Source organism: Danio aesculapii, chromosome 12, assembly GCF_903798145.1.
Source record: "Danio aesculapii chromosome 12, fDanAes4.1, whole genome shotgun sequence".
NCBI lineage: Eukaryota > Metazoa > Chordata > Actinopteri > Cypriniformes > Danionidae > Danio > Danio aesculapii.
The window spans coordinates 11,437,222-11,459,557 of NC_079446.1; the positions used below are offsets into that span (position 1 = coordinate 11,437,222).

Genomic DNA, 22,336 nt, shown 5'->3' on the forward strand with positions numbered 1-22,336 from the left:
AGAAACACCAACTGACCCAACCGAGGCTTGAACCAGCAACCTTCTTGCTGTGAGGCGACAGCACTACCTACTGCGCCACCCCTATATTATTTTTTTTCTACTGTGAAATTGTTGAAAGACAAAAAATCTGAGATGTATCAATCATTCTAATATTTTTTTGATTCCTGTTAATTCTTTAAATCATTGGATGTAGCAATGCTGTACATTATGCTTTGTGGATTTTATTTTTATACCACTGTTATATTAGTTTTTTTTTTGTTTACCTTTCATATTTTGTTGTTGTTTCAATGTTTCTGATGGTTTGTGCAATAAAAATTAAAATAAAAATGTACCAATTTTAAATAGCAAGATCCTACAAACGTTAGATCTCAAAATACATCAAATCAACGTACTGTAAAAGATTGGCTCTTATGTGCATGTTGCCTCAATTTCTTCAGTTACATTTAATTACACTTAAAATTACAAATCATATAATCGCTTTGAAATCCCTCACTTCCATTTTGATTTGTTCTAGATAATACTAATTTCTGAACCAAAATACTGAGAATTGTTTGAATAAATGTCAAATTAAACAAAGCGTTTTATTGTTGCACAACTACTAATACGCTGCTTTTATATTAGTGTTTCAAGCCTATTAATCCTAATTTATACCTCCTAAACTTCACTAAAACTGTGCAGCATACATTCTTACTACAGTGAATTTCATGATCTACTTTCATCATTTTTTCTGCTGGTAATTTTTGCAGATTTATATTCACTATACTGTGGAAACCAAAGCAACAGTAACCATTTTTAATGTTGCAAATAATGCAAGCAATCAGGTTATTCATTATATCATTATGCCAATGCCCAAGTAGTTCTACAATGTTAAATTTGCTGCATGTCCATCTATCAAACACAACACACACACACGATGAAAATATCCTTTCTTTTTCACCGAATTTTATTTCGGGTTTCAGTTGCTGAGCATCACACTCAGTTTCATTCAACATATAAAAAAAAAAAAAATCCATAAGGACTGTACAAAGACATCACTGTTTATAAAACCAAAATGTAAAAGGTATGAACTCAAACTAGGAGTCTCTCAATGGCCATCTGCACAGACTGAATCTGAGGTTTCAGCTGAGATCCCTCTTTTATGGTGACGGAAGTGGCGATGACAGGTCGTGACACTCCGCATGCGCGTCCAAGAGCTTGTTTGGAGCGCACAAACACATAGGGCACGTTCTTATCCTCACACAGCAGCGGCAGGTGCAGAATGATCTCCAGAGGTTCAGCATCAGCCGCCATCACAATGAACTCAGAAATCCCACGGTTAAGAGTTTTAGTGGCTGTGAAAGACACTGAATTAGAGCCGGAAGACTGTGTAGATATACACACTTTTAACCAGCGTTTTATTTTGCCTGTGATTCTCACTTAACCACTTAAATGGCATCTTAACCCTTTAACTGCTTGCTTTACCAAATGGTTGACCATATTTTGACTCTTTTAAAATGACTGATAAAGTCACTTAATGAATGACTGTTTTAAACAATGGTTTACACACAGCATTGTTAGTTTTATTGAAGAAAAAAAAAACATGTTAAATGAGAAACTGAAATATTTTATGGCATACTTCAAAAAATAAAGATTTAGTATTCAAAAATGTTTAATTTAATTATTTTTTTTTTAATTAAGTGCTCTTACTCTTCATATTTTATGTATATGTTTCATAGTATATGTATTAGGCATGGGCCGGTATAAGATTCTGACAGTATGATAACCTTGTATAAAAATATCACGGTTAAACAGTATTGTGATTACTGCTCTAAAATATATTCTTTTTAAATGTCTGGGTAAAAAACTAAAACTTTTTTCCTCTTTGAACACAATAGATTTTATTTTTTAAAGGATTTATAACATTTTGGCGCAGTAAACAGGTCAGGCTACATAATTCAAATGAATCATTGACTTTTGTTGTCTTCATTTGTTTCAAAAACACAGATTTCTTTACAATTTAAAAGCATCTTTGGATATTTTTTCTGCTGGAGATACTATTGTCCTAAAAAACTAAGTAAATAAAATGTTACACATACCTTAGAAACGGTATTACAGAAAACTTCGGCAAAAACTTCTAACCTTGACTTTTCTAAACCGTGGTATACCTTGAAAACGGTTATCGTTCCATGCCTAATATGTATTAATTCTGGTACTTTTACTATAAACCGACAAATCAATTATTTGGTAGAGGTTGATCTTATAGAAATTATGGAATGTTGAAAAAAAAAAAAAAAAAGTAATGTGCGTGTTAATTAGCAACATTATTTGGCAGTAAAGGGTTGAGATTGTATTTAAAAACAAAATAAATTCCTTTTGCACATCCATCTGCTGAATAGTGATAGACAAATTACGTACTATTAAAAATTATTTTGATATCGACTCCTGTAGTTTAGCATTGTGAGAAGTTAAGCTTTTAAAAACTAAATCAACTGAATCAAGAAATACTCAAAAATCAAGCACTATTGCAACTAAAAATGTAAAGTTACACTTTCTAAATTAATTAAAAGTATTTAAATATGAAGCCTGTGCAAATTTTGTTTTTATTAACATAATTGGTGTATTATTAGGCATGGGTAGGCCCACACGAAATCTGCATGCGCAGAAATCCGCAGATTGGCACGGATTTTAGCCCATCATTGAGACTATTTATTTACTTGTGTAAAAGTGTGTAATTTATTTATTAATTCAGTTTTTAAATTAATTTCTGTAATTTTATTGTGATATAATGATAGTAATATTAAAATGCTGATAAGATTTACTTACAATACAGTTGTAAAGTAATATTTTCTATCTTTCAGTAGATATATTTTATACAAGAGACTTGCTTTGTTTAACAAATAATTGTATCCAATAGGATTTGCATTGCAACATTCAATAAAAGTAAAAAAAATGTTTTACATATCAAGTTTAGTTATGATACTCCCAAAATCATTCCGCATAAATCCGCAGATTTTTTATAAAATTATCTTCAGAAATAACAAAAAATGTCCGCAGATTCTGTCTGGCCCTAGGCATGGGTTAGTAAATTCCATCAATAAGAGCAGGTGTTTTTCTGTTGCATTCCACACACACACACTGAAATGTTGAATTATAAGAATTTTTAAATGTTTCAAATTAAGGTTTAAACCTAACAATTTAACACTTCATCAGCTGTACTAAGGTTTTCATTTTCAGGTACCGCACACACCAAAATGTGACCACTGTGGTATGAAGGCCTAATATTAGTAAATGATCAAATTAATTTGAATTAGATTTACATTTGCATTTAAACAATTCAGTGAATAATTTTATTACATAGTTATTAGACTGTTTTAATCAAATTCATATTTGTTGTCTTTTATACTGCTTTGGATTTATTAATTTAACCAGAAATAGTTACATTTATTAATTTCCTAGACCTCAGTTTGCAAACACCTGTTTGAAGCTATGTGACTTTGTATGTTTGAAATATGCTTGAGAATTTGATTTGGCTGAATTTGTAAATGTTCAAGTAACTGTTAGCAGTGTTTCAATGTTATCTATAACTAGTACCCTAATGTTAGGTGTGATAAGTATTGTTTTTAATGGAGAATCTAACATTACACATCAGTAATTTACCTTCATTGGCCCCTTTTCTCAGCTGTTTGTAGTTGGACGCCTGCTGCACCAGATCCAGGATGGTTTTGGAAAGCGTGGCGTCGGCCAGAGGATAGGCTTTAGGGTTCACTTCAGCTTCAGTCTGAGTTTAAACCACAGACAAAGGAGTTATGGATTATTAAAAGACACGCATGCATACATACATACATACATACATACATACATACATACATACATACATACATACGAGACAACCTAACTCTGATAATCCGGTTAATAATGTTTAAATTTAGATATATGACGGAAATGCACTAAACACAAACACGTCTTTAAAATACCAGAGTATACACATACTTCCAGAAGTCAAAACTGAAGTGTATAAACGTTTAACTCATAAAAAAAACTAGCTGCTAAGAGATCTCACGCGATACTCACCATCTTGTTTGTTGTTTCACTAGGTGATTTTACTTAATAACACACGGTCCTCTCGGCTAGAGCTTCACGGAGGACAACACTATTTAACCAAACAGAAAATGAAAAAAGTTTATAAACTATACGACAGAAAATCACTCTATGAGTATCGCAGCTTTGAGATCTTCACCACGAACTGCAGAGGCTCACACGTGTTTGTGATCGACACACTGCGCATGCTCACATTCAAAACCACTTCCTGTAGAATTTTTAAAGGGGACTTTGAATTTGATAGTGGAAAAAATATGTATGAATTTCTAAATGGGAAAGTATTTGGTCATTACCTCACAATTTTTAGTGACAAATAAGATAAAACAAATATCTTTTAAACGAATTCATAAATTCTGTCCGGTTAAACATTTTCTCAGTAAATTTAAAAAGGATATTGATATAAATTGCTCTTTTTGTTCTTTGCATTTGGAAACTGTACCCCACACCTTTTGGCACTGTGGTTATGTTAATAAGCTTTGGTATGATGCCTCTGTCTTTATTAAAAAAATGTACATTTTCATTTAAATTTGTATGTTGAAAACGTAATTTTTGGATATTTTAATTGTGATAATCTGAATAACGAAGTTTTTGTTATTAATCTGTTTATTTTGTTGATTAAGTTTTATATTCATAAGTGTAAATTTTCCCAACAATAAAACCCTGTTTTACTTTGTTTTATAAGGAACTGAATAATTACTTTTGTACTGTCATTCGTGCTCTAGTTTCAAAATCTTTGATTAATGTCCTGCTTGTTCGTAATTGTAAGAAATTTATTGAATTATTTATACACTTTTTTCTGTTTGTTTTATTTATTTTTTATATTGTTATTATTATTTCCCTTCCATCACCCTGACAATATTTTGTTTGCACTTTTTGTCATGTATGTGTTGCTTAAAGCATCATAATAATAATAAAATTTTGAATTTGATAAAACATTTACATAAACATAAAATCTCCAAAGTCAAATTTTTATTATTTGTTTTTTATATTTATTTTGGTTCAGAAAGTTCTGTTGTACATTTTTTCCCCTATTAAATTAATGTATTGGAAGCCAATTTGTAAAATTCAGCTGTGTTGTAAAGTTCAATATTTTGGTATTTTTTAAAATGACCTTTTTTCATAAATCAATGTGGTATGTTATGTTATTTTAAATGACCATATTTTATATGGAGTAAAATATTTCAAAAAAGCACTAAACATTTTCAGATTAGCTTTTAGCTCTGTAATTTACAATATTAACATTTCTTATTAGTTCTTACATTTGTTGTTTTAAGATCTATTTTAAACAATTGATTAAATTAAGCTTGTCAAATATTACAATGCAATATATTACAATATTATAATGCAGCGTGTGCTTTGCGCTTGTTCGTAGTCAATCTTCCGAGTCGCCGTGTGGCAGTGTGAGTTCACGCTGTAACGTTACTCTAGTTTCGACACGCTGTGGAGAAGCAGAGAGTGAAGGATTTTGGGTAGGACATCCTTAGGTCAGCCATATTGCCGTGGTCTGTCTGAAGGAGAGAGAAAATATGAGGGGAATTCGGGGAATAAGCCAGTTATCGGTGAGAATATGATTTACGTGGTTAAAGATCGAGGTTTTGGATGTTGTTTATTGCTTCAGATCATATTGAGTGGACGCCAGCGTTAGTTCACATACACATATAAGAGAAACGGTTGTCAGTTCAGCTCTCAATATGTCATATTATTATCCTCTTTAATATAATTATATTTTAATTCATTTAGCTATTTATATAGTCGTCATTCTAAAATGTATAACTTTTACTTATTTGTATAAAGACCAAGGACATTGTTTGAGTTGTGTAATGTTTGGTGGATGGTCAGTTTGCATTGGGTAATTGACTTAATACATATATATATATTTTATTATCGTGTTTTCTATCTTTTGTAGATAAAAACAATGTAGTTTTAGTTTTTTTTTTTCTTTCAAATGTCCCCCATGGACCCTCTAGCTCTCATTTCCTTATGTGACAACAACACTCAGGTCAGCAGTATGACAATGTAAGTTATTGTATTCAACACAGTGTGGTCAAGAAATAGATGTCTTGGTTGTGAATCCATTTGTAAATGAAAGAAATAATTACCATTTTGAAAAATAGACATGACCAGGTTGTAAATACGAGATGTAGAACTGGCCACTTGAGACTTTAAAAAACCAATGATATAATTTTAGATGTAATAAAAAAAACGTAAGACTGTTTGTAGATTACAGGAAACATTCATTCATTTTCTTTTCGGCTTAGTCCCTTTAATAATCTGGGGTCGACACAGTGGAATGAACCTCCAACTTATCCAGCATATGTTTTACGCAACCCATCACTGGAAAACATCCATACACCCTCATACACTACGGACAATTTAGCTTACTCAGTTCACCTATAGCGCAGGTTTTTGGACTTATGGGGGAAACTGGAGCACCCGGAGGAAACCCACGCAAACACGGGCAGAACATGAAAACTCCTCTCAGAAATGCCAACTGACCCATCCGGGGCTCGAACCAGTGACCTTCTTGCTGTGAGGCGATTGTGCTACCCACTGCGCCACCGTGCTGCCCTACAGGACACATTATGATATAAAATACATTTTTGTTAAGTAAGAAGCATTAAATACTAAATGTAAGAAAAAAAAGTATAATAAATAGATCATAGTAATAAGAAATTAATTGGGAATTGAAAATGCAACTAATTGTCTTCACAATTTATATAATAAAATATACATTCAAAAGTACTATACATAATAATACTACTATACAAATAAAATCCGTCATCTAAATCAGTGGTTCCGAAAGTGGAGGTCAGGACCCCTCGGGGGGGTCGTGGGACAATGAGGAGGGGGGTCGCTTGGTGATTTCCAAAAATCTAAGTCATTTTATTAAACTATTAGAATGATCATATTTTAATATTTTATCCACAACCTACAGTAGAAAAAAGTAGTTAATAGTTATATTGTCACCTTAAAATTATAAGGTTCTATCTGACATTTTTGTCAAAATTGAGTTATTAAATGACAACTTATTTACATTATGGGATTTTTTTTTAAGTTGTTTACATTTAAAAACTTTTTATTTAAAAAAAAAAAAAAAAACAAATGTTACACACACACTGTTTGCTATGGAATGCAAAAACTTTGAAGCTCGATATCTCAAAATCATTCAGAACTCAGATAGAACCTATAATTCCAAGGGGACAATATAAAAAAAACAACTTTTTTGTGACCCCTGGGGTGATTGTTATATTAAAGATACAGCACACTGATTTTATGGCACCAGGTTAAACTTTCTGACACCTTTTACGGCATTAAAAATAAATACAGGCCACAACTGAACATGGAGGATGGTCCCCGAGTGGCGTTCTTCAAAATTAAATGAATAGTTTTGCACCTAAAGGTATGCGTGCGCCGTTATGTGCAAGGTTTATATATTTATAACCACCTCAGAGGATATTGGGGGTCACGAGTCACTGGCATTGTAATTTTGGGGGTCATGGGCTGAACAGTTTGGGAACCCCTGATCTAAATTTTTATAAACTAATTATTATAAACCCTTGCTAAATATGAGAAATTAAGGCTAGTTGACTTGCATTTGCAGTTGATGCTTATTCCGTATGATATTGAACATTTCATTGTTAAATGGTTGAATTGAGTTCTGATATAATTTTAGACCTAATATATATGAGCAATTCCAGCGTTAAGGATGTGACATTTGCAGTAAAAACTCAAACATAAATTCACATAGAAAGTATATGTTTAAATTATTTTGAAGCATCTGTTTATATTTTCCAAAACAACTCACCAGAGTTATGGGATCAGAAAAAATATCAATCTGAAAACGTTTTAAATGTGGAAATAAACGTGCGTTATGGATGTGACAAAATAGTTTGCAAGTTTAGAGCATACAAGATCCTTTGTAGAAATTCTGCAAATTAAACTGCAGAACCTGAAAGAAATAATGCTGATCAACAGCATAAGAGTTTGCTCACTATAGAACAAAAATCGTTGAAAAGCTTCGTTATGGATGTGACACTTTTCTGTTATGCATGTGACTGATGTGAAATTGCCACTTGTCTGACTTTGGTAAATCAAATATAATAGTTTGAAAACACTGACAGAGACATTTTTGAGTATTTTTAAAGGACTGTAAAATGCTTGCTTACACACAAAAAAAGTAGAAACGGTTTTTCTATTTTATTTCATGGCAAGGTTGATATTTGAATGGAATTGCTCAATAGCATTTGTGACTCTTTGTACATTACAGGAACATGGCATTATGAAATACATTTTTGTTAAACATAAATGTAAAAATTAAAAGCATTTAATAATAAATGCAACCAAAAAGTATAATAAGTAGAACATAGAAATAATCTAAATTATAGAAATATACATTCAGAAGTATGTTTTCAAATAAACTGTACTGTGCAAATAAATATTCATCATCTAAATTATTGGCACCCTAAATCTGAGTAAATTAGGCTGTGAAAATAGGAAAACATTAAATATAATACATTGTTGTTGTTGAAATTAATATAATAAATAAATAAATGTTATATAATAAGATTAAATGCTGAGTCATTTTAATAATAATTGTGCTCATTGTGTATTTCAGAACATTTTCAGTTGTTAATTTTAATAAATATTAGATATCGTTCGTACTGCTTGTTTTGGATGCACTCTTTTGTCAGAGGCATGATGTCTTTTTTTAATTTTCAGAGGAGGCTTTATGCAGCCCAGGCTGCCCGTAAGGTGGATGTTGCAGCAGCTGGGGAGCCACTAAAGTTTCTGCCACAGGAAGTGCAGGTCAGTAGATGATATTTAGTATTTTTCTCTACAGAGAAGCTTCATTATGCGGCCTCTCAAAGTGACCAGCCCTCTGACAGGCATCAAGGTCTCAGCAAGTGCCCCTCACATGTTCCAAGACGTTCATGAATGTGTGGATGCTGGGGAGGGTTTCTGCTCTCATTTTAGAGATTGAACTTCCACAGGAATTATTTTATTGTGTTGTTGATATTAGATAGTTCTGTTTTTTAAAATTTCCCAATATTTACACCATGTGTTTTCTTAATCAAACAAACATATTTCACATTTACAAGATTTCAATAACTTAGAAGCACAACCTGATTTTCAGCATGTTGTTTTCAGGTAACTGTACATAAAACTATTGATTGTTTTTACATGACGTCATTGATGACATGCGGAAATCAAGGGCAGGAAGTGCTTCTTTTACATAAGAGTCGCTATCAGAACATCAAAATGTTTCTGTTTTATATTCTTTATAATTGTTTAAATTGGCCAAAATGTGAAATGCCAAACAGATTTTATTGACTTCCAAAAGTGTTTGCCCATAAAGAGGGGAAAGTTCAAGAAAGTAGCTTAAAAACGTGAGAAAAGCCAGCATGTAATAAGCATTTTTTTTCAGTACATCCATGTGTACAAATTTTTTTGAACACGATAATTCGTTTGACAGCACCAGTAATTATATACAGGCCTAGCTACGTGTATAAATATATTAATGTGTTATATAAAAATCAGATATACAGTCATTGGTTCGTACACACGTGCAGCAGTCAAGGTTCAGAATAGTTTAGCTTTTGCTGTTTTGTGGATTAATACTGAATGTGTATCATAGTTAAGAATGGAGCAATATTCTGGTGTTTAACTACACTGCTTTTGGTGGTAAGGTGTCTGAATAACACGGTTGAGTAAATTTTACAATGCAGCGTGTTTCGGGCATCCGCTGCGATCGGATCCTATACCAATGTTGACGAACCGGGAGCTTGACAAACCGTGCTGGGCGTTTTACTGTCTCGCGCTGAGCGCTGTCGGCCAATCACAACAGGCTGTCATCGTTCCAATTAGCGCAGATTAGCTTCGTGCTAAGGAGGGGTTTGGGAGCAAATGAATCGCTGAACGATTCATATGGGAGTCGCTGGGATAATTAGGTAAAATAAATTCATATTATAAGACCATGAAAGTGTTTTTTGACCTTGCATGCATATCAGTATGTTGTTGGAGACCCATATAACCGAAATATGACCCTTTTTAATGTATAATATGGGCTCTTTAAATTAAAGAGGAATGCAAAAAAGCATACAATTAACAACAGAAATCATAAGTCGACTCCTGGACATTTTAGGAGATTTAGAAACTCTGGCCGAACTTCTTTTTAAGCTCTGTGGGTTTCTGCAGAGCACGTGACTTTCTGAGGAAGTGTTGTTGACAGTTTTCGCGCACACACAATATGCAGTACAAAATGCGTAGGGCGAGAGAAGATTTTCCACTGATTAATCAAACGTTGATGTTTAATCTTGGGTGGATGCAAAAAAAAGTGTAAAATGATGATATTATTAGTAAAAAACTATCATCAAATATATTTGGGTGGCTGTTAATATACCTGGGCGACCCGCCAAAGTAAAGTCAATGTGTGTGGTAAGCACTGAGATGTTTAAAAATAATAATTAAACATGAAGCTTTAGTCAGACACCTTTTAATAATACCAGGTCAAGTTTTCTGTTACGTTGCTTTGCACTGTCCAATAGATTATATTGTTTTAGATTAGATTTGACTGATGGATTGATCCATAGCACATTTTTATTCAAATCACTTTTAAACTTGGCTGAATCAGTTTCTTATTTTAATGTTTAGTTAGTTTATCTTAAAGTCTGATATTATAAGCAGATTATATAAATGGAAGGTGTAATTGCTTTTTCTCTCCCTCTTTTCTAGGTGACGAAATTGCCTAGTGGCTTAGTGATTGCTTCCTTGGAAAACTATTCTCCTGCTTCTCGGATTGGTGTTCTTGTCAGGGCCGGAAGCCGATATGAGACCACTGATAACCTTGGTGTCACACACTTGCTTCGTCTGGCCGCCAGTCTGGTATACAATCCATCCATCTCAACTCTATGTTTGACTTCTGTACTGATAGTGCGCACTGGTCCTGTTAGCATTCACTTCTTTTATTGTTCATTCCAGACAACCAAGGGAGCGTCTGCTTTTAGGATCTGCCGTGGTGTTGAGGCTGTTGGGGGAAGCTTGAGGTCAGTTTTTCAGGGTTACACAAAAACAACATCTCACTTTGGCGTATATTCTTTTTTTTTATTATGGCAGTTGTCTGAATTGAAAGCTGTCATAAGCCCTATTTGGGCAAGACTAGTTTCACTGGGGGATTGTAAGAGAAATTTCTGTTTCACTGATGTAAATTGTGTCCGAATCTGCCATGTCTGACTTTTTCTCACACGATCTCTGTAAAAATTCCAGAGTAAAGTGCAGACTTTTTCCCGCAAACACTGTGATCTTATGAGAAATTTAATCCTGTTCGAATGCGAGCGTCTGTGAAACATGAACTACTCTACAATCTGTACTGCGACAGGTTTCAGGTTTCTGTGCACCAATAATGGATGTAAATGTGTTTCCTATGCTGTTATTAAAATATGAAATAAAAAAAAATTAAAAACAAGACGATGAGCCAAGTCATGTAAATTGTGAGAAGCAGTTTTAACATGAAGTGACACCACATCTGACGTACAGATGCCTCTGGCACATGCCACTGAGGCTACGTTCACACTGCAGGCAAATGTGGCCCGAATCTGATTTCCCCTCATGTGACTCAGGTGATGACAGTGTGAACAGCTCAAACCGCATAGAATCTGATCTTTTCAGGTCAGATCTGTGCCACTTTCATATGTAATTTTAAATCAGACACAGATCTGATGTTCTGCAATGCGACCGCAGTGTGAACGGTTATGTCGGATTTTATGTGACTTTTATATAATCTTCGAGCAACATGCGTCATCATTCTGTGCTGCAAACATCATCTGCTCCTCAGCAGCATAGTAGAATAGCACACAGGGCGATTACTGTACCACAGAAAGTTGGTTGTTCATGTTGAAAAAGATTTGGAAGGCAAAACTGGTGCTTGTTAACTAATCTGGTTAAAGATTGAGGCATGGGTTGATCGCGAAGCTGAAGAGCGTCATAGGTGTTGCCGATAGGGGATCCGTGCGCAAAGGAGGGGCAACTTTCTCTCCGAAAGAGAAAAAAAGGCAGGTGCTCGAGCACCCAAACCCCCCTTCTGCAAGTGTCTGCTGTTTATAACGAAGTAAAAATTAAATAACTCTGCAATCGGAGATAAACCAACTCCGCCTTCACAGTTCACTACACCACTGGTCAGAGCGCCACACACCGCGGTTGTCATAAATCACAAATGATCAGTGTTTTTAATCACAACAGACTCATTTTAGGTCTCAAATGCCGAAATACATGTTAGTAGTAGCAGAACAACCCTTTACAGTTCATGAAATACATCACGGTTGTCTGTGAAAAGAGTAATAATCATAAGCATGATCTGACAACCTGCTTACTTCATACAGTATACAAATTGTGTGCATAATTAGACATTTTGTGCTGTCCGTATCTGTACTTCTGCGCATGCGGGTCAGTTTAGGAACAGGATCTGTTCACACTGCAAATCTGATATTGGCCACATTTATAAGAACAGCCATGCAAAAACATCAGATCTGAGAAAAAAAAATCTGATTTGAGCACTAAGCCTCGCAGTGTGAACGTAGCCTGAGTGTAGTGATACTTAATTCCTTACATTTATTTAGCGCTTTTCTGGACACTCAAAGTGCTTTACACATTGGGGGAAAATCTCCTCATCCACCATCACTGTGCAGCATCCACCTGGATGACGCGACGGCAGTCATATTGCGCCAGACCGCACACCACACACCAGCTGATTGGTGGAGAGGAGACAGTGAGTGATGAAGCCAATTATGATATGGGTATGGTTAGGAGGCCATGATGGAGAGAGGCCGGTGGGCAAATTTGGCCAGGATGCCTCGTCACTTCCGGTGACATGTCCGGTTTTCACTGTCATGTGTCACTCAGTGACAAATTAATGTTGTAGTGGCATGTGCAGTGACCTGTGTCACTCAGAGCGTCGTGCTGCATGTCGCTGCAGTAACTTCGACACCCAGCGAAGTTTACTGACATTAATCAACACGTGCAAAGCGATATTTAATCATTACGCGGCTTTTAACATGATTAATAAATGTAAATAGTTTTGGGTGAAGTATCCCTTTAAGGAATGTCAACTTAATATTCCAAAATTTATGATAATATCTGTGTCCTCCCAGGCTTTGAACTGGTCTATACAGTATATGTAATGTTTTATTAATATGCACAAGTGAAATACTGTAAGTAAATGTATATAATATATTTTTTTGTGCAGCGTGTCAAGCTCCAGGGAAACCATGTCATATACTGTAGACTGCCTAAGAGATCATATGTGAGTAAAACATTAGTTTGGTCTATAAAAATCTTAGTGTGATCTTATATTTCGCTAAACACACGTTGTCTATGTTTTCTCTCACAGTGACACTGTTATGGAGTATCTGATCAATGTGACCACTGCACCTGAGTTTCGTGCATGGGAAGTGTCAGACCTCACAGAAAGGGTGAATTTGGATAAGAAACTCGCCAAGCAGACGCCACAGATTGGTATGCAGTCATTTTGATGCCCACTTTAGACTAAAAAAAGTTAGTTAGGTTAGGTTCATTAGGTTGATCGAACAAGTACAACAGCGACTACGTTTACATGGACAACAATAATTTGATTTTAATGCGATTAAGACAATACTCTGATTATCGAGTTAACCATGTAAACAGTGATTTTTGATTAATTTAATCAGATTAAGGGCATAATCGAACTAAAGAGAAATCGAATTAAGTCGTGGAGTATGCCGATTTTACTCGCATATTGAAGTGCAGTACAGGCATGTAAACTCTTTAATCGAACTATTACCGTCATGTAGAACTTTTCGGCACGTTTTGCGACAGGATAGTCTACACACACACGGCTGTTTGACACTCTTTGCACCTACCCAGTCAGTGCAGACCACAGACACCTGCATCGTGAAATGCGGAGGTTTTTTTTTTTCCATTCAGCATGGGGTATGAACTTCCATTAAAACAACACTTCCAGCAGTTCATAGTTGCATTCAATATCTTGTTTGTCATGGAGGGCGTGTAGGAAATGTTCGTGAATGAAAGTGATAAGTAACTGCCAAACTGCAGTTAAAGTGGACAAATTAAAAATGAAACACCCGAAATTGCATGAAACTCCGCTGGAAATGCGGATAGCGTGGTGACGCAATGACGTTAATCGAATTATGTGCTATAACATGTAAAACGGGATCATGAAAGTAACACTCAGAGCAATTCATGTAAACACCTTAGTCTTATTATTCTCTTAATTAGATTAAAGCAAATAATTTGATTACTGATGTCCATGTAAACGTAGTCAGTGACTTGCCTAATAAACCAAACTCACCTAGTTAGCCTTTAAACTGCACTTTAAGCTTAGTACATGTTGTACTAAGTAGTCATCTTGCAAAATAAGTAGAAATGGAAAAGACAAAATAAATTAGTTATTAAAATTTGTGTGTTTAAAAATGTGTTGGAGGAAAAAAACTATGTTGAAACAGTTAGTTGGGGAAATAGCACTTGGAAATATATTTGAAAAAGAATAAAAATGTCTTGGGAGGGCTTATAAGTTTGCCTTCAACTGTTTATACATCATCTTTACAGTTTAGGTGTGAATGTCCACACAATAACTATCAACATACAAAATATTTGAAAAAATCGATTATTGACCAAAATATAGTGAATTTGTTAACAATGAAAACGTTATCTTTATTGTCTACATTTTTTTTGAGTGCTGAGAATCTGAAGTCTGACCCCTAAGTGAAAAATACCAGAAGACAAATTGTGATGTGGATTAAACTATAAGTTTGAGATTCAGAATCATACACTGAGGATTGATGGCAGTCATCATGATCATTTTCTGATTCTGTTTTTCATCTGTTTGTCTCTCAGGTGTTATTGAAGATTTACATGCTGCAGCATATAAGAATGCCCTGTCCAATTCCCTGTACTGTCCAGACTTCAAGATTGGCCAAATCACTACTGAACAGGTTAGGCAAAAAATTATCTATCATTTGTGTTTTGGCTATGCTCATGCTAGCATTTATGGTGTAATTGTATAACAGCCCAAAACTCTAGAGTAAACATAATGTTATGTCAACGTAACAACATGTATCATGTTCTAGTTATTTTCACTGGAAATGTCATGGATGCTTGCAGAATAAAAAGGCTTCATCTGATATTCTGCATTTATTTGAAGCTTAATGACTACAGACAAACCTTATTTTTCATAACTGCTGAATAAGGGTGTACTCACACTATGTACAGTTGTCTTGAACTGGGCCGAAGCACACTTGTCTCCCCCCGACGTCCCGCACTTGCATTGCATTCGGGCCTGAGCACGCTTGCGTCATTGATGATGCGCTCAGTTCAGTTTACGTAAGCACTCTTGCTCAGCACAGTGAAGATTTCTTTAGTAATATCGTTTTAGTGGTTTGAGATGCAGTGACACGCAGTCAAATATTTCGCCGAACAGATCAGCCACTTTTGACGCTCATAAACAATCATAAAGTCCTTGTGCTGCAGGAATTAGGAGGTTTGCTAAAGGTGCAGCTGTGGTGCATTGAGGGGTTTGCGTCTTTAATAATCTACGACAGTTTGCGTTCATTGAACAAGTAAGCATGACTAATAAATCCATATGAAACCGTCCCTGAAAAGTTACGTCTTGTCTTCAGTTTCGGGCTCAGTCATGCTTTGCACTTCCACTATAAGCGTACCGTACATGAGCCCAAGTGAACCATGCTCTGGCACACCTCTTCCAACCGGGCAAGGGCCGGCCAACTGAACCGCACCTGAGCCCGATTCAGTGCGCCTTAAGTCTCATTTATACAATGCTTCATCACTCAGTAAAACACTAAACACAGTTACACTAATGTGTTAAAAATGCACACTTCCATCTTTAAAGTTTCATGTTGTTGTAAAGTAGCTGATCGCATGTATATGACAGTAAATAACAGTTAATCAAGCAAATTAAGGATCAGTCTTTGCAAATAAATATTCAACCTGTAGGTTTTCTGTATTTTTCTTTTCACAGATGCACACCTTTGTTCAGAACAACTTCACGAGTGCGAGGATGGCCCTGATTGGTCTTGGTATGTTATGAAATTCTATATTTTGTAAAAAGAACGTTTAATTTGGCCCAAAAAGGCAGCTAAATGTGTCTTCTGTATGTCACTGTAGGAGTGGATCATGACATGCTGAAGCAGGTTGGAGAGCAGTTCCTTAACATCCGCAGCGGAGCGGGCACTGTTGGTTCCAAAGCTCTGTACCGTGGAGGTAGAGCACATCATTACTAGTCAAACAACTAAAATGGGCAGCATTTGTTATTGTTATTCTGGCTACTCTGTTTTGGCCAAATATTTTTTTAAAACTTGACCCATGTTACAGCAGGAGTGTCCAACTATTTAACAGTGTAAATAACTCTGAATGCCTGAAATAACATTGGACCACCTCTTTATTAAATGCTTCAGAAGTAAGTTTGTTATCTAATGTATTTAACTAATATTAACTAATCGAACCTTATTGTAAAGTCCTACCAACGTTTTTTAAGCTACACTTAAGATTTTGGCTTTCCAGATACTGTTTAGAAATGTTTGGCTCTGTCTTGCAGGTGAGGTGAGGCATCAGACTGGAGCAGGTCTGGTTCATGCGTTGGTGGCGAGTGAAGGAGCGAGTGCAACATCAGCTGAGGCCACTGCATTCAGTGTACTGCAGCATGTGCTCGGAGCAGGACCACGGGTTAAGAGAGGCTCCAGCAGCACCAGCGCACTGACTCAGGCAATCTCAAAAGTCACCGCTCTGCCCTTTGATGTGAGTATGACCTTATGAGGCCTTCAGTTCACAAAGGACTCTCATGAAGCATTCTTCATAACTATGCCTGTCTTTTTGTTGCAGGCCTCTGCCTTCAATGCCAACTACACTGATTCTGGTCTTTTTGGCTTGTACACCATCTGCCAGGCTAACGCTGTCAACGATGTACGTATGATTTACATTACACTCTGGGTTTAAATTTTAGGCCTCTTATAAAAAGGTTTACAACCATCCAAGGTCAAAAAAACACGAGCATTTACTCAGAATATACATTTTAGCATCTCCTTTCTCCTTCTCCTTTCCTTTTCCTCTGAATTGTTCAGTATTTATCTCTCTAAATCTCTCTCTTCTGTTCTGCTCCGATTGGTCAGATGTCCAAGTCTCTTCTGACTTGTCTGTTGATTGACTTGTGCCCTTTGTTTTTGGCAAACAAATGCATGAACTTTGCATTGACAGCTATATTACACACTTTATGAAGGTTAATATTAAAAAGCTTAGGGGGCACTGAAACATAAATTTATTATTGGTGCTAACAAGACTGAAGCTATTGGTTTGATTCATAGGAAGCTTCTGCTTTAAGGTTCTTGGGCACTGGTGGAACTCCAGTTTCTAGAATAGTTTTGTAGTATCTACCTGGTGCTAAAGCCCATTAGGCATGAACAAGTCATGTGTGGTATCTATATTTCTATCTGAAGTAGGGTTGGGCCGATAGACGATGGCATCGTCCATCGCAATAGCCATCACGAAGCTGAGCGGGCATCTCGATACTCCGCCTTGCCCCCGTCGCGGCAGCAACCCGCTCATGAAAAATACACACAGCCCCGTTCACACTAATACATCTTAGTTTTAAAAATGGCATTTTAGAACAAAAACGATCCATGTCCACACTGGCGTTTCATCTAGCATTTCTGAACAGCCCTCCTTCCACACTATACTGCTGAAAACGCACATCACGTGTCCACACACATACACACTCTGCCATGCCCTGCAGCGTCTGAGTTCCAGCAGTCAGCCCAGAGAGCAGTGCACGTCGGACAGTTTATCAAGGCTGTACCGCTGGATCAAGTCTCACTATAGTTGTTAAATGTGATATTTAATTAATCTTGTCTCAATCTAACCACTCTTCGGTCTTTTTAATCTATCAGGTAACGTGCCACAGCGTCAGTACACTGCTTCAAACTTTCGCTTTCATGCTTGTACTTAGTAATTTTAGCGAAAACCTCAGATACTCAGAAACCTTAGACCTTTTTTACCAACCAAGTTTGTGGACGCCATTATAACGACACAGATCACTCTGCCTGTTCATGCAAGAATCCCACTGAAAAAGTGATTGACAGGTCATTTGTGTGTAACTTATCTTTATTTATGATTTGGTTATGAGTAAAACAAAGACCAATGCGGGTCAGGTAGTTGAAACGGTAGGCTGCAAATAATTAATTCGTTATGAATGAATTATTCATAAATAATTAATTTACTGCCCCCTACGATGATGATGCCATCATCCATCGCAATATTTCACATTAGACATTGTACGATGCCAAATTGGTCGACATCGCCCAACCCTAATCTGAAGATGGGAATTAGATTAATGCCAAAACTGGATTATCACATGAAACATTTGCGAATTAAGGACTATTTCCATACATTGAGTCAAAGAGAAAAAATCATTAGTGATAAAATGGCACCAAATATCAAAATGGGAAAAAAAAACAGAATTTGATGCCGTAGGAGCAATAACTTGTGCCTCAGAATACAAATGAACACGTGGTGGTTTTTGGAGGTGTGAGATGCTCTTTGGGAGCGTACAGTTATGAAAGATAATAAACCTGAATCACTTTGATGAGGAACAGTGGCTAAAGCATTTTAGAATGACCAAAACAACATTTCAGATGTTGTGCAATGTGATCGGTCCTCTGGTTTGTCCATTAATGCCATCCCATGGTCTGTTAAAAAATCACTTTTTTTGATGCTTAAGCTGAAATGTTTTGGTAATTGAGTTTCTGTTGATAAATATTTCTTCATTCAGTTTTTAATGCGCACTTTTAAAATGTATGTGACTCTTGATACTTCCATTTTTATGCAATATTCCGAATGGCCATTCAAATAGGTGAATGGAAGCATAGGTATTGGCAGTAATGTGTCTCTAATCTATCTTATGGCCCATTTCCACTGAGTGGTACGGTACCATACAAAGGGTACCATACCACCTTTTGGGTACCCTTTGCAAAGGGTACCTAGCACGACAAAAGGGTACCAAAAGGTGGAGTTAGACGTGCAGCTGAGCGCTATTGGTTTACAGAGATATGTCACTCGCTCGTGCAACAATCCAGAATGAAAACAAAAGAACCGCCATGTTTTAAAAGCACAGCAGAGATGTTACACCGTAATAATATATACACATATAATAATGAGCTGTGGTCGACCCGAGCTCAAACAAACCTTGATGAACAGCCACAAAGCCAAGAAGAAGAGTAGATTCTACTCTGTGCCCCGTAGTTTTTTACAAGTCCATCTAAAGCGCGAGGGGTTTTGCTTGTGCTTGCGTGAACATCTATATATATAAAATAAACTTCTTGAGTTTATGATAAAAACATGTGCATGCTTATTGAAGTGCTTCTGACATCAGATCCACGAAAAAAACAAAGGAGAAGCCGGAAAAAACAAAGGAGCAAATGATTGTTTCAGCAAACATGAACAAACTGCCATGTTTAACTATTATCATCACCTTTTGGACTATTATGAACTCTGAATGATGGAAATACTTTCTAACAGGTTACATGTGCTGCTGAAGATTAAAGATATTTTCTGATTGTTGTAAACCTTTTTATTATAGAAAGTGATATTTCTAAAATTGTATTTTTGATATGACATAGCCAGAGAAGCTGATATGGCAAAACAAACTCAAATAAATAAGATGTTGATTGTTGTGTGCAGGTAATCAAAGCAGCCATTGGTCAGGTGAATGCCATTGCTCAAGGAAACCTTGCAGCAGCAGACCTAAGCACAGCCAAGTGAGTTTTTTTCATCTTGGACCCTTGAGAACTAGAGTGTATTCTTTTTATTTTTCTAAATGACATATTCTTGCTGTAATTCTACATAAATTGTCTTTTTGTCTGTGCAGGAATCAGCTGACAGCCGATTACCTCATGTCTATTGAGAGTTCTGAGGGATTGATGGATGTTATTGGTACACATGTGCTGTCAGAGGGTACCTACCATTCCCCTGAGGCTGTGACCCAGAAAATCAATGCTGTGTCTTCAGCTGATGTTGTCAACGTAAGCAACTTGTACCTCTTACAGTGTTAACTTGTAGTGTAAAAGCTCTGGGATGGTCACCCGAGAATATCACACTTTTATTCGGGATAGACTGGAGTAAAGCTTCTGGAGGAAGACCTATTATAGTATTAGTGTTCTGTACAAAAAAAGTTTTAGTTTTTTTTGTTACAAGTTCTTTATTTGATCCTATGCAATTGCTGTATTTCTATTGGTATTATTTAGAGTTGAGATTGAGAAAATTATGAGTAAAAGATTTCACAATTGTTATGTAGTGTCAGCATATCTTATTGTTATTTTAAGATTTTATGGGGTTGACTGGAATTTTGTGTCTTGTTTTTCAGGTTGCAAAGAAATTCATGTCCGGTAAAAAGACTATGGCCTCCAGTGGGAACTTGGTCAACACACCCTTTGTTGATGAAATCTGATGAGCTTCTTGCACATTTTCACTTTCAAATATCTCTTCACAAAAATGAGGACACGTTTATGATATCTTTATTGTTTCTGTCTACAAAAATAATAATAATAAGGTTATCATCGACAGTCTTGATATTTGTAATATTCTATAAAGTGAAGTAATCTCAACAAAAGAGCTCAACACTTGTCTATTTGAAATGTATAGATGTAAATTAATAAAGTATCTACCAACACCATCAAACACTCCTGAAACTAGTTTTTATTTGAATAATCTCACCACATAAACGATGTCTTTATAACAACAAAGGAGGAGGCTGACATTGAATTAATTTGATGTTTTTAATATGTGAATATAAAATAATAGTAAATGTCAGGTGTATTATTAGCATGATTTTTGTGCTTTCGTGTATAGATTTGATTTACAAAATTGTAATGTCATATGTAGATATAGCTTCTACTAATTGATATATATATAGATGCCTATACATATGCATATTTTTCACCAGTTATGCTCAGATATCAAGTATGTATTATGCAATATCCCTAGCAATGTGACATGGCTGTATATCAGCAAAGACTATAGTATGCCCTAAAGGGACGTTGATATCAGCACTACTGTGATTCTTGCACAAGGCAGCACTAAACCACAGCAGTGCCAATATACAGCCCGATCCCAGTGCTATGAGTATCATTTTGGATATAACAGTTTACTGTATGAAAATAAATAATAACTTCACAGGTTCACATAAAAATTTGACTATTTACAGCTGGGCAACTCAAATGTGCGAATTCAAAAATGTCAAGTATTGAATTATTTCAGATTGCACTATGTAGAGCACTGTAATGTCTTATTGATGACAAATCAGAGGATCTTAACATATCAAGAAGAATATAACACAGAACAGTGTAAAACAAAATCAATAAAGAGTTTAGTCTCCGCTTATCTAATGCATCTGGGAAATCATTGACATTAACCAAAATAAAACCCTTTGGGATGAATTAGGTCGGGCCTTCTTGTCAGCACAAGGCATGGGATGATAACCGTTTTCAAGGTATACCGTGGTTTGTAAAAGTCAAGGTTTTAAAACTGCCAAATTCTGTAATATATATATATATATATATATATATATATATATATATATACCGTTCCTAAGGTATGTGTAAATTTTTTTATTTACATTTTTTTGTTTGTTTTTTTGTTTTTTAGGACAACAGTATCTTCAGCAGAAAAAAATATTCAAAGATGCCATTTTAAATTGTAAAGAAATCTGTGTTTTTTAAACTAATGAGGACAGCAGAAGTCAATGATTCATTTGAATTATTTAGCCTGACATGTTTACTGCTCCAAAATATTATGAATCTTTCAAAAAATGTTTGTTTCAAAGGGGAAAAAAGTTTTAGTTTTTTACCCAGACATTTGAAAAATATATATTTTTGAGCTGTAATCACAATACTGTGAAACCGTGATCTTTTCTTCCAAGGATATCAGAATCAGAGTCAGAATCTTATACCGGCCCAAGTCTAGTCAGCACCTCACAAAATGGCCGGTTGTCAACAAATGATAAATTGCAGACAAGATATAATGTAGTAAACCATCTCAATGAGCGGTCTATTCAACACTGCACCAGTTTATCTCTAAATTGTGTAAGAACTTGCTCCCGCATACAGTGTCCTGTGATATATAAGAATTTGGACTGATGGTGCTGCAGTGACCACATATTCATCAGATAGAAGTAAAAAGGCCTGGCTAGCATTTGCTGAGGAGCATG

At 35.6% G+C, this 22,336-nt stretch overlaps 2 protein-coding genes across 2 annotated transcripts; one reads left to right on the forward strand and one right to left on the reverse strand.

Annotated features, from left to right (window-relative positions):
• Positions 1 to 925: 925 nt before the first annotated feature.
• snu13b (SNU13 homolog, small nuclear ribonucleoprotein b (U4/U6.U5)) lies at positions 926 to 4,256 on the reverse strand. The gene is made up of 3 exons (XM_056469577.1): positions 4,051 to 4,256; positions 3,637 to 3,757; positions 926 to 1,331 (listed from the first exon to the last, which is right to left on the reverse strand). Exons 1-3 carry the CDS (start codon positions 4,051 to 4,053, stop codon positions 1,069 to 1,071), a joined length of 387 nt encoding a protein of 128 aa, XP_056325552.1. The 5' UTR covers positions 4,054 to 4,256; the 3' UTR covers positions 926 to 1,068.
• A 1,269-nt stretch (positions 4,257 to 5,525) lies between these two features.
• Positions 5,526 to 20,808, forward strand: LOC130238738 (cytochrome b-c1 complex subunit 2, mitochondrial). Its single transcript, XM_056469836.1, has 14 exons — positions 5,526 to 5,636; positions 8,797 to 8,883; positions 10,810 to 10,959; positions 11,056 to 11,120; positions 13,316 to 13,372; positions 13,460 to 13,584; positions 14,962 to 15,059; positions 16,103 to 16,160; positions 16,249 to 16,344; positions 16,679 to 16,878; positions 16,963 to 17,043; positions 19,813 to 19,889; positions 20,000 to 20,153; positions 20,495 to 20,808. Exons 1-14 carry the CDS (start codon positions 5,604 to 5,606, stop codon positions 20,576 to 20,578), a joined length of 1,365 nt encoding a protein of 454 aa, XP_056325811.1. The 5' UTR covers positions 5,526 to 5,603; the 3' UTR covers positions 20,579 to 20,808.
• The last annotated feature ends 1,528 nt before the right edge of the window (positions 20,809 to 22,336 follow it).

What these genes read in the sequence shown, in the direction of transcription:
- snu13b (XM_056469577.1), bottom strand. An exon ending in GAGAAAAGGGGCCAATGAAG is followed by an intron (nt 1,332 to 3,636) that starts GTAAATTACTGA and finishes TGTCTTTCACAG; the next exon opens with CCACTAAAACTCTTAACCGT.
- LOC130238738 (XM_056469836.1), top strand. Translation starts at nt 5,604, where the DNA reads ATGAGGGGAATTCGGGGAATAAGCCAGTTATCG. An exon ending in GCAGACCTAAGCACAGCCAA is followed by an intron (nt 19,890 to 19,999) that starts GTGAGTTTTTTT and finishes TTGTCTGTGCAG; the next exon opens with GAATCAGCTGACAGCCGATT. An exon ending in CTTCAGCTGATGTTGTCAAC is followed by an intron (nt 20,154 to 20,494) that starts GTAAGCAACTTG and finishes CTTGTTTTTCAG; the next exon opens with GTTGCAAAGAAATTCATGTC.